The 12,530-nt window shown below is 50.7% G+C and overlaps 1 protein-coding gene across 13 annotated transcripts in view; it reads left to right on the top strand.

Annotated features, from left to right (window-relative positions):
* Positions 1-12,530, top strand: part of CLEC16A (C-type lectin domain containing 16A) — a 203,137-nt gene that overhangs the window by 139,577 nt on the left and 51,030 nt on the right. For all 13 annotated transcript variants that reach the window (XR_004380158.1, XR_004380159.1, XM_032836306.1 and 10 more), the window contains one exon: positions 11,849-12,000. Coding sequence is in view for 11 of the 13 variants with exons in the window: in XM_032836306.1 (XP_032692197.1) it covers positions 11,849-12,000 (152 nt within the window). In the remaining 2 variants the exon portion in view is untranslated. The remainder of the gene's footprint in view (positions 1-11,848; positions 12,001-12,530) is intronic.

Here is a 12,530-nt window from a genome sequence, read left to right as displayed (position 1 = left end):
TTCTGGGCTTCTTTCAGAATTCAGTTAAAATGTCGCCTCCTACGGGAAGCCCTGACGCCTGAGATGTGTCGGTGTCCCCCTTCTGGCCTTCTGCACGACCTTTGCCAAATTATATGTAATTGTCACTTGCTTGGTCTCCCCCGCTTCCCCCGCAGGAGCTCCTGAGGGACAAGTCTTGCCCATCTCTGGGGCCCCCTTTGTCAAGCACAGGGTCTAGCATGGAGGAAAAGTGCCCCAGAAATGTCTGAATGCAAAGTCTGAGACAGTGAAGAGGAAAGTGGGTGTAAATGGTTCCATCCACAAAGCCATTTTCGTCCTTCCACAACTGGCCTGGTTGGATCCGGGGTCTGGGTTGGATGTTACCAAGAGAGAACATTCCCCACTCGGGAAGGACCCTGAAGGTCAAGCTCAGAGCCACTGACCAAAAGAGTTCGCTGAAGTCTAGCCAGCATCTGTGGGTGCACGGATGTCCCCCAGATGCCTTCTTTAGTGTTAACAATATAACTCCCCTCCCCTCAGGTTTTCGCACTTGGGGAAGAGACTCAGGCTCATGTTTTCTGCCAGAAGGACCCTCCCTAGCCTAAGGAGGGAGAATCCACTGGGCTGGGAGCTGTACCCTGGTGTACTTTCCTGATGAAGTATGAAGGGAAAGAGAAGATTTGTCCCTATCTTCCAGAACCCTCTGTCCGGCGGGAGGAAGATACATTCATGTAATGGTTCATAGAGAAAAATCACAGCGCTTTCCTGTACCTTATCTCCTGTGGTCCTTACAGGATCCCTATGAAATAATTGGTCAGCCCATTTTCCAGATGAGAAAAACTGAGGCTCAGAAAGTCACCCAGAGCAGGCATGTGTCTCCCTCCTTCATCACGCCACGGGGATATGTAACCCAGTGCCTGGTACCTTGTAGCTAGCTGGCAAACACTGGGTGGAGAGGCAGGTGGGGGAACAGCAGAAGGAAGGGGAGGGCAGAGCCTTGATTCGAGCCCAGGTCAGCCTGACCACATCCTGTGGGGGGGCCCAGAGAAGAAATCATGGCCGCTGGGGGAGGGGGATGCAGGGTGGTGGCACATGGGCTCCTTCATCAGCTGCCGGGCTGCTGTGTAGCAGGAAGGAGGGAGCCATACCGAAAGTCAGAAGTCAATTCTGGGTTAGTTTATCTTGCCTTGTACAGTGAAGACCTCCGGTGTTCAAATCTTTTCTTGGAAATCTCAAGTACTCCATTCGGCTGCCTCAGAGTTAGGTAACTTTATTTACTCATGCTAAACAGGGCCATTTTCAGAGAGGAAATTATGCAATGTGCTATGCAAATGTGGCATTCTGGGGAGAGCGGGTGTAGAGATAAGTGTGGTCACCAAGGCATTATAGAGATCAGATCACTGCGCCGCTGGTGGCAGCCTGCGTGTCACTTGATAAGACGATAGGCCATGCGGTACTTGGAATTGCTGCTCACTGGGATTCTGCTTCTGGTAATTACGTGTTCGCCAAGCTGTGCGTCTGTGAACTTTGTTTAGTACAAAGAAGGAACGGGGAGCAAAGCTTTGGCAAGTGGCAAAAAGGTCCTTATGGGGACTGGAGCAGTCACAGGGCTCTGTCCCCGCACACACGTCTAGACAGAAGGGAACAAGAAACAGCAAATTCTCACTCTTTGTTCTCCCAAGAACAAAGTCTCTTGAAATCCTCAAGGGGTGGGGGGAGATGAAGACGTGATGGGTTTTCCTGACCACTTTGTGAAAAGAGGTCACATTCTTTTACTAGGCACGGCATGTGCTTTTCAAGCAAGAGAAAGTAAGCAGCCATGGAAAACCCCTCTTCTGGAAGCAGATGGCGCTGAGCCCACGCCCAGCACTGTCCCTAGCCCGTGGGCACCTGAGACAGAGGGCTGGCTTCCCTAAGCCATCGGCTTCCCTGTCTGAAAACGGCACCAGTACCTTCCCTCCAGCTGGCCACCGACAGGCACCAAGACGCCGACCCATCATCGCTCAAATAATTACCAAACGAACACATGACCCATGCCATGACCTTTATCCACCCAGACCAACAAAGTCAGCACCCACATAGCATCCTTGCTGGCCCTGGAATGCACAGTGGTGGTAAAATTCTGCAAGATTAAGAATCACTAGAGAGAGCACCATAAGCAACCCTTGGTCCAAACTCTTCCTGTTAAACCCCGCTATTCAAATGCGGGAACCCAGTGGGTTTTTGCAGCGAGGAGATCCTAGAGTTAGCACACACAGTGTGATCTACAGGAGGGCAGAGTGAATGATCGCATCCTAGGCACTTTGTCTGCCCGGCCCCTGGTGTCCTGGGCACTGCTGTGTGCTTGTTTGACTTTTCTGACAACTCTAACAGGTCCGTTCCCCCCGCCCCCACCCCGCCGCCATCAACATTTTATTTTAAAAGAAGTCAGGCGTACCACCGAGTTGAAAGATTTGTACAGTGACCAGCCTTCTGTTCTGCCTAACACCAGCGTTCTCCTGCTCACATCTTCCTCCACTCATTTTATCACGAATCTACTCCATCCATCAACACTTTCTATTCTTTTTTTGATGCATTACAAAAGTCAAGTAAATTGCAAGGCATCAGTTACCCTTCTCCCAAAACACATCCGCTCGCATAGCACAAAATGGAGCTATGAAGTCATTCTGTGGGGCGCCTGGCTGGCTCAGTGGGTTAAAGCCTCTGCCTTCGGCTCAGGTCATGATCTCAGGGTCCTGGGATCGAGCCCCACGTCGGGCTCTCTGCTCAGCAGGGAGCCTGCTTCCCTTCCTATCTCTCTGCCTGCCTCTCTGCCTACTTGTGATCTCTGTCAAATAAATAAATAAAATCTTTAAAAAAATAAATAAATAAAGTCATTCTGTTACCCTGGCCTACAGATGAGACAAGCGAAGCAAAGTCTCGTGCCCAGGGTCAGCACACCTGCAAAGTGGCAGAGGAGACCATTCTAGGATTTCTAGAAATCCTGGAGCCAGCATGAGGGCCCAGTTTCCCTGGGCGACCGGATTCTAGCACACGTCCTAATATCTGTGTCCCTGATTACTTTTCCCCTTTCCAAATCCAAAGACCAGTTCCAGTACATTTTTTTTTTCCTCTCCCCTTGGAGGGAGCTCACTCCTATGCCTGGCAGTAGAAATGTGCCAAGACCTACTCTCCATCCAGGAAGCCTCGCACTTTACAACGGCCCCCAAGCTGTGCTGGGAAGGAAAGCTTTAGGGAGCTTCAAAGAAGACAGAGTAATTGATTGCTACTTGGAGCAAATAGACCCACAAGCTGTCCGTGGGTTGATGGAGAAATGGTTACTTAATTTTCTTCAAAGGATTGATCTGCCTGTCAGGAGAAGCAGCCAACCTAATTGAGTGTGCTCGTTCGCACCCTAAGTGGGAGCAATTGAGTCGCGTTCCTGGTCGGACTAAAGAGCGTCACGGACCGGGCCTGGAGTGTCCCCCTGGCACGCATCAGGCTCGAGAAGGGCAGGGGGTGCTGACAAGATCATTGTCCTTGGATGGATCTGTAGAATTTACCAGCGCCTGGTTCCTGTCTCCCCAGGACAAGACCCCCTTTTCAAAGCCCTCGGGGTGGCTCCCAAGGAAACTTGTGTGAGCAACTTCCTTTCGCCCCAGGACAGCCATCATTGTCGTTTTTGGTAGTGGATGTTGATGGAGTGGTGACGTTCAGGAGATGGATCGCCCCTTCCCACCGGGCCTCGGATGGACCGTCTCTCGAGGCCACTGCCTGCCTCTGCCCCCAGACCTCCCAGAGAGCCACTCAGAGCCTAGTGAGTCATCAGTTGCTTCCCAGTTATGCCTTACTGGCCAGTTACTGCCTCTCCCCTCGGTTGCATTCTGTCATTAGGGAGCCGTTCGGAGCTGGCTTTCCCTGGAGCCACCATTAAAGCTTTATTCGCTGCCCCAGAGTCCCTTCTGTGTCTCACACAGACCCATTCCCAGAGTGCTGGGCAGTTCCAAAGGGCTGCCGTCTGTCTATGAGTCTGGAGGTTCCAGGAGCCCCTGGGCTCGGCCTGCCTTGCTCTGCCTGTTTCCTGCTCCCAGACAGAGCCTGAAGGGAGGCACGGACACCTAGCCTGAATCTTCCCTCTGTGCCAGGAAAGGGAACCCTCATGGGTGGGAGAGAAGCAGCTCTTCCCCAGGCTAGAGAACGGCCTAGGTCTGCCGGGGCCACCAAGTGCCCGGTGCAGGGGAATCTGTCAGGGACAGTCCAGGAGCACACGGGAAGCTTTGCAAAGTCAGCCACCGTGAGATCAGAACCCCCAGGGCCGGCCTCTTCAGATCTCGGGCTGCTTGACTCTCCTCCTGCCAGAGCCTGCTGGCATCCTGTGTTCTCAAGAGCCAGCCTGGGTCAGGCGTACCCCCTTCTCAGGGGGGACGAGGCTCAGTCCTCTCTTGGGCGCCGTCCAGACAACTAGACCCCAGGTTACACTCACATTGTTCAGGTCACATGGGCGCTCTGGCTTCCTATCTCGCCGTGTCCTTAGCAGCCGTGTGCCCTTGGGATGGTACTTGCTGTCCTGTAAAGTGATCCCACCTCACAGCATCCGGGGAACGTGTAGGGGGGAGCTCCGCACCGGGCATAGAGCAGTGCTCCGTATAGGTTGTTAGGGTGCCAGCAGCAGTCATAAAACTGGGATCCCTTATCCCAAGGCTCCTTTATCCAAAAAGCCAGCCCCGACAGTCTTCCAGGATGTGGCTGCAGAGAACCAAAGCCTGCTGTGACACCAGATCCCCCACTGGACAGAGCTAGCAGCTGCGGGGAGAGTCCATGATCCTGCTGTCTTAGTGAGCTGGGCGAGCGCCCATGGGCCGGTGCGGGTTCTCCCTCCCTAACCCCAGGCACACCTGCTGTTCCCGGAGTAGAAAGCCAGCCCCCACTTGGATGGACAGAGGGAGCAGAACCGCATTCCAGGCAAAAGCGGTGGCATGGCTGACTACGCACAAAGGAATCCTGGTCTCCTATCAGCTGTGAAGTCTGACAATGGGACTGTTATCTAGGAATCCCAGAGTGGCCTGCACTTCTCAGGGAATCTGGGTTCCCTGTTCCTAAGTCCTTCCTGACCTCGGGTTAACAGCATGCGCTTCGGTAGTGTTACAGAGTTGCTAATCTAAACTCCAGCTGTGCTGGTGTTCCAAGAATTGATCCTAAAGCCCAGAGTATTGGATTTCAAAGCTCTGGAAATTCAGCTGGCCTAGAAATCCCACTGTAAGGATAAAGACTTCGCTTCTAAATGCATTTGGAGCCACCAACGCCAAGACTTAAATTACGGTATTGGCATCCATATTTTATTATGAAGGGATTATTTAAATACAGCAAAAGTCAATCAGCCCCATTTATCGGTCGGTAATGAGCTATAGCCTGTCAGAAAGAGCCGCTGGAGGAAGGCCTCAGCCCTGAGGCTGAAATGACAATGGTTGGGAAGTCCTCTGTCTCTACATGGGGGTACCAAAAGACATTAGAGTCCCTCCAGCTCTTCAACAAATACTTTTTCCGTGCCTCCTGCTGCCCAGAACCCTCCTGGGGGTACAGCAGTGAAGAGACCGGCTGGGGCCCTGCCCTCCAGGGCCTTCCATCTAGGTAGGGAGCTCGCCTCAACCTGGAAGAAAGGGGCGGATGGGATGTTGGGGACTGGCGGGCATTGGGGCACAGTCGGGGGTCAGTTGCGTAGATATGGTGGAAAGAGATGGGGTGGGTGGGATGACCACAGATGAGGGATCAGGGCAGGGGCCCCTCGGAAAGGCCCCTGGCCTGCGTAGCTCACCTACATATGACCCCACAGGAGTTCTGAGAAACACCCAAAAACCATCAATCATTTTCTCCCTCTGAAGAGCCTTGCTCAGTCTAGAGCCTGTGTTCAGATAGCACGACTTTGCCCCGGGCACAAGGGCCCTGAGTAGAAAGTCAGGGCTCCGGGAAGTTAGGGTGCCGCCAAGCTCCGGCCACTGCTGGTGAGGGCCACACAGCTTGTGTCCATGATGCTCGCTGGGCACTGCATGGGGCATGGTTCCAGGCCTCTCTCCGGTCCACTCGACGGCCCCACCAGGGCCCAGGTCCAGTGTCACAAGGGTGGAACCCAGGACCCAGAGAGGGGAGTGGCTTTAGGGTCCCATCATCGTTAGGGCCAGAGCTGGAATTTAAACCCAGGCCCCACAGCGCCAAGCCCAAGGTGCTTTCCCAAGTCTGCACGTCACGTCAAGGTGGCTCCTTCATGCTGTTCCTTCTTTCCTGTTCTCTGTCTACGCCTTAACCTCTTTCTGGAAAACGGCTGCCTTTCCTTTCCCTTCATCCTGGGAAGCGCTGCAGAACCTTTTCTGCATTCCATTTGGCCAGCCCTGAGCTCTTTCTCCAGATTAGTCTTCCGTGATGTGGTGCATAGCCCCGTGGTGGTGCCGGAAGAATCTAGCATTACAGGGGAACCTGGGTACAGCACTAAAGTACAGTGAATCACAACAATGGCTTTTGCAATTCTCAATCACTGAGGAACAAACCACCTCAAAATGTAGTGTCTTAGAACATCTAGAGTCATTCATTTTGCTCTCAGATCTCTAACTGGCCCAGTGGGGCTCAGCGGCATATCTCTGCTCCGTGTGGTTTCAGCGGGGGGGCTGGCAAGTTGGGCCTGAGGTCTTGCTTTGTCCCTGCATGTGTCTCCATGGCTCCTTGGACTTCGTACAGAGTGGTGGGCAGGCTGGTGCCAAGCATTTGTTGACCTTGCCTGGGAAGCTACGAAGGATCACATTGATGGGTACGCCGTTGGTCCAGGCAATCCCAGAGGCCCACCATGTTTCCAGGACCCCAGCACCTGATGGCAAGAGCTCTTCCGCTCACTCACGTCTGGCCGGTTTGGAAATGTGCACACCTGTGTACCAAGAGGTGCAATTGGAGAGACCCAGCTTCCCGCCATGGCCCCGTTCGTGATAATAGTCACCACCTTCCAGATCAGGCAGAGCCGGCTGGCCTACAGCTCAGCCAGGGCCCCAAAGGACCCGAGGCCCTTTGTGCAGGAGTGTGGAAAGAGATTCACTTTTCTCTGGGTTGAATTTTAAGCACACAGATAACACATCCTTTTCCTTTGAAAAATCAGAACATTGCATTTAAACTCTCATGACCTTGACCCCCCTCCCAGTCCCACCTCATCCCTTCCAAAAAGGCGATCGCTGTGTACCCTGCCATACATTTTCTCAACTTTCTCTTTTACACCCACATGCAGGAACCCATAGAAACCTGATAGCCTGGTTCTGTGAGGCTTGATTTTACCCAAATTGCATTCTACTCCACGTGTGCTATTGCACACGTCCTACTGCACGCGTCCTACTGCGACGTGCTTTTTCCACTCCGCCGTGTGTTCTTGGGGCTTCACCTGAGTGTTGAAATAGCCAGAGATCTAAGTCGTTCCTTCTTCTGGCTGCTTGTACACTCAGTGGACATGCACTTTTTGTTTTTTTAGGCTTTCCCTTGTTGTGGGAGATTTGGGTCACTGTAGACCCAAATCCTGCTGTCAACATCCTTGTTCATGCCTCTTGGCGCTCGTGTTTGTTTTTCTTGGGAACATACGACTTGCCAGGTCATATGGTGTGAAAGTTTCAGTTTAAATAAACAATGGTAATGTGCCCTTCAAAGTGGCTCCGTTTGCCTGTTCTCCCGCTAGCAGTGTTTGAGAATGCCGGCTTCTCCGTGTCCTCACCAACACCTTTCTTTTCCCAGTCAATGGGTAGAAGGTTGAGATCTTGTTTAAATTTTTTTCTGGTTTTCTTGTGAGGTTGAACACGTCGGTGTGTGTTCATTGGCTGTCTCCATTCTCTTGTCTGTGAATGGCCTGTGGGAGTCCTTCACGTTTGCTGCAAGATCTTCTGGCTCCTGGAGATATTTTCCAGTTGTTTCCCTGAGTCTGTAAAGTCATTTGTTTTATGTAAGTTTCAATTTTGACGTAATCAGTTTCCCCATCTCATATTTATTTTTTGGTACATGTTGATTCTTTCTTCTTTTTTAAAGAAACTCTTCCCTGCCCCTGAGATCACATGGAGATTGTCCTGTATTGTCGTCTGGCGATTTGCTGAGAATTTTTAAACTAGAATCCTAGGCCCTACCCCTTTGGAACTGAAGTTGGTGGGGGAGGACCCCAGTGGATTCGGATGTTCAGTGAGATCTGGGCGGCACCAGTGTGCAGGCCACAGGCCACTCCTGGGAGCCAGGCAGGGAGGCTCATGAGGCTGTCACACACCCTGACAGTCCTCCCCATGTCCCCACATCCCTCCTAGTACCTCAGCACTGGCCAGGCTCCTCTGTCTTAGAGCAAAATCCAGGATGCCCGCATAAAGGGACTAGGCATAGGTCTATTCTATGGGCAGGACGGGGTTCTGTTCAGTAGGCCTTCCTTGGGTCCTCCGCCACCCAAGACACTGTGGCCATCCAGAGATGAGCAGAAGCCCTGTCCCCAGGGCTCCTGTCCATAGCCAGCGTGAGAGCAGCCAAGGCCCTAGGTGGGGAGGGGAAGGAGTTTTCTGAGATGACATCAAGAGGCCCACAGATGAGCACCCCCCCACCCCCCACCCCCGCAAGCCTTCCCTGGTCTCCCAGGAGGAAGCCTCCTTTGTTTTTCCCTAAATGCTCCAAAGCTTCTGAAAAGCCAGAAGCTCCCTCACTGCTGAGATCCTGCTCCCTGGGGACGCTTGCCTTTTGGTTTTCTTATGAAATCCCTGATGGGGGTTTGATGTCTCAATTGCATTTCTAAAAGTTGTTCCCCTTTGGGATTTTGTCCTTCCTTTTTTTGTTCTTAGTGATGGAGGTGGTGGGTCTTTTTTCCCCCCTGGTGCCTTTAAGGTGCCCGGGCTTTATGAGGGGTGGCCTACCTACAAAGCACATTGACCCCTACAGGCATGGCTTTCCTGCTTTCCCTGGTCACACCCTCAGGGGCCTATCTCATGTGAAGGGGAGCGACGCTCCCCTTCATAAAGCATCCTTTATGGTTTTGCTTTCTATTTAAAAAGGTAAGAGGTTGTGCTTGAGGAAAATGTGTTAAGTTCTGAGTAAAGAAAACATGCTGGTAGGAGTGAAGAGGCTGTCTTCACTTCTGATTACAGAGGGCTACCTATCTTCCAGTAGGGCACTCACTGGACATTCTGGATGACATAATTTTTAGAAATCTTTGAAGGTCCGTGGTTGGGAAAGGGTGGAAGATTCCTGCCACAAAATAAGAAGAAAACACCACCCAGAGAGTTAATCCTGCCTGATGCTGGTGTTTGCCAAGGTGCTGCTGGCCATCCCAGGCGGGCAGGCCCCAGGCAGAACACACAGAAGGATGGTGCCCTTAAAAGCCCAAAGGGTGCACCAAAAGACGTCCCCATGAAGCTCCAATCCCACACAGATTAGCCTTCAGATTGTTAAACTGAGTTGTATTTGTGGAGGCTGTGCCGAGAGAGGAGAGAGACTTACCTGTCCTCTATAGGTCTGAAGGAAAAGTAAAAATCGGGATAGGGGTGGAGTGTGGTGGAATCCTTGGGGAATACCAGAGCCCAGGTTTGTCATCATCTGCGTTTGGGGCAAGGATTTCTACTCTCTGTGTTACCTTCCATCCCCTCCCCCACCCACCCATCGCCCATACATCTAAGTCACATACTTGGTTACAACGCTGTTGATAGACCTCGCTGGGGTGACACAGGTGTCCCACAGCTGGAATGCAGTGATGTACAGCTGTAAATGTGCCAAAGCTCCCAACTGTCCACTTAAAAATGGGTGTATAAATTATGACTCATTCAAGCTTCCCAAAAAAGCCACCTAGCATTCTTCTAATCAGAAAGTCTTCATGTTTCAGTTCTATTTTCTGCACTTGCATTTGCTTTGTGGGGATACTTGTTGTTTTTTTAACATAGCAAAATCACAATGATACAATTTTTTTTAAAGTTTTTATTTATTTATTTGACAGAGAGAGAGAAAGAGGTCACAAGTAGGCAGAGAGGCAGGCAGAGAGAGAGGAAGGGAAGAAGCCTCCCCGCCGAGCAGAGAGCCCAATGCAGTGCTCGATCCCAGGACCCTGAGATCATGACCCGAGTCGAAGGCAGAGGCTTAACCCACTGAGCCACTCAGGCACCCACAATCATACAATTTTTATCCTTCATTTCAAATTCTGAAGTCTTTTCCAACATCATTGCAATTATTTATAAATAGGATTTTTTCAACTTGGGTTTTTAATAGGTACTTGTTTTTTTAAAGATTTATTTATTTTAGAGAAGGAGAGAGAATGCACTCGAGTGGGGAGGGGCAGGGAAAAAAATCTAAGCAGACTCCCTGTTGAGCATGGAGCCCAACATGGAGCTCGATCCCAGGACCCCGAGATCATGACCTGAGCTGAAATCAATAGTAGGCTGTTTAGCTGACTGAGCCACCCAGGTGCCCCTAGAAGATTTTACTTTTTTTTTTTTTTTAAGATTTTATTTATTTATTTGACAGACAGAGATCACAAGTAGGCAGAGAGACAGGCAGAGAGAGGAGAAAGCAGGCTCCCTGCGAAGCAGAGAGCCCAATGAGGGGCTCGATCCCAGGACCCTGGGATCATGACCCGAGCCGAAAGCAGAGGCTTTAACCTACTGAGCCACCCAGGCGCCCCTAGAAGATTTTACTTTTAAGTAATCTCTATACCCAGCATGGGGCTCAAAACCCTGAGATCAAGAATCACATGCTTCACCAACTGAGCCAGCCAGGCGCCCCTGGTTTTTAATAAGTACTTCAAAAGTACGTCTTGAGTACCTTCTCATTTAAAAATAATTTCAAGGAGTACAGTGGTATATGGTACAAACATTTACATTCTCCCACTGATACCCCCACCCCATACATGCAGTCCCACCGTCAGTTCTCACTTCCCTCTCCCTAGGCAACCACTGTTCACAGTTTGGTTAAACATAATTTTTAAGTGGGCATATAAGTTTTCATGTGATGGGGGGAAAATCATAACATTTTCCCCTATTTGGGGACATTTAGGTTGTTTCCTGTTATGGCTTTTTTTTTTCTTTTCTTTTCTTTTTTTAAACATTGGGGCAGAGGATTCCATTGGAGCAAATACAAAGCAAGCCATAGATTACGCGGTCCTGTGTTCCTCTGGTGATTGTCAAAGCCATCAAGGATAGGCACTAAATTAGATATCAAATTAGGGGGTAATTTCCAAGTAAGAGAAGGGGCCCAGAATACAGTAAGGATTCTATGTTAAATGCTTTACCGATCTGTTCTCTTTTAAAGCACCAAAGATCTCAAGAGAAAGGAGATCGTTCCCATGTTACAGGTGGAATACTGTGGTTCACGGGGACCTTGCCCAAGATCACACACCATAGAGTGCGAAACTCAGCTCTGAGTTGCCAGACACCAGACTGGAAGCTTGATGGTTCTGTAACCAAACAGGAGACTCTTGTTTTCCTATCTCTGCTTAATTTAGGCAAATACCATCGCAGCCACCAACCAACATTCATCTGCAAGGAAGCACTGAAATGTTACACGGATTCTCACTTATTGTTGTTTTTAGCTACAGTTTGAGCGCCTTGTGTTTAGTAGACGTTGTACTAATTGCTGTATGTACTTCATTCACTCGTCACCTTGAAAGGGGTGGGCATTATCCCCATTTACCAGAGGAGGAATGTGAAACCCAGAAAGGTTAAAAAAAAAAAAAAAAAGTTGCCCAGTATGACTCAGAGGCGGGGGGTGGGGGACTCAGTCCTCGCGGTGTATAACTCCAGACCCGAGCGCTGACCAGACTCTGCGGCCCACCAGACCACAGATCCGCCCTCTAGCCTGTCTCCATCAGGCCGGGCCACCAGACAGCACCTCATTTTGTTCTTCCTCTTCCTACCCCCAGACAACAGCGACCTGATTGCGTGCACAGTGATCACCAAGGACGGCGGCATGGTCCAACGATTCCTGGCGGTCGACATTTACCAGATGAGCCTGGTGGAACCCGACGTGTCTAGGCTCGGCTGGGGAGTGGTCAAGTTCGCCGGCCTCCTGCAGGTATGACGTCCGAGGCCTCCGGAAGCTCTTCTTGGTCAGCTCTAGACCAAACTAATTTCCGAGGATACAAGGAATATGTGAACAGACCGTCATTGAAAAAAAAGTTGAAATACTGCACAGATAAGGGTCAAGTGTTCTTTGACCCAAACCCTCGGTTCTTTAAACTTTCTCCTGCGTGGTCGCTATGGTCCTTCCAGAGCTGGTGCTCCCCCAGATGCACATATAAATACAGCTACACGTACTGTTTATAAACATGGTGCACACATACTTGAGAGGATGTGTGTGTGTGTGTGTTCTGTAGTGTCACATGGAACACATTCTAAACTTTCTTTTTCATTCAATCCATGTCTTAGAGCTAACCGTGTTAGTGTACGCAGACTCCCTAGTGTTCTTTAAACTGCTGCATGACCACACAAGGCATAATGACGTCGGCCAGCTTTTTTACTTCTACAAACAGTCCGCCATGAACAGAACCATCCTTCCTTCTCGAGCAAGGGTTCCCCTCGGTGGCTCTCAAGAAGTTGGGGTGT

This window comes from Lontra canadensis, unplaced genomic scaffold (assembly GCF_010015895.1).
Source record: "Lontra canadensis isolate GAN:19392208 unplaced genomic scaffold, GSC_riverotter_1.0 scaffold91, whole genome shotgun sequence".
Classification (NCBI taxonomy): domain Eukaryota; kingdom Metazoa; phylum Chordata; class Mammalia; order Carnivora; family Mustelidae; genus Lontra; species Lontra canadensis.
The sequence above is the reverse complement of the archived record's forward strand: the minus strand, read 5'-3'. Positions and strand labels throughout refer to the sequence as shown.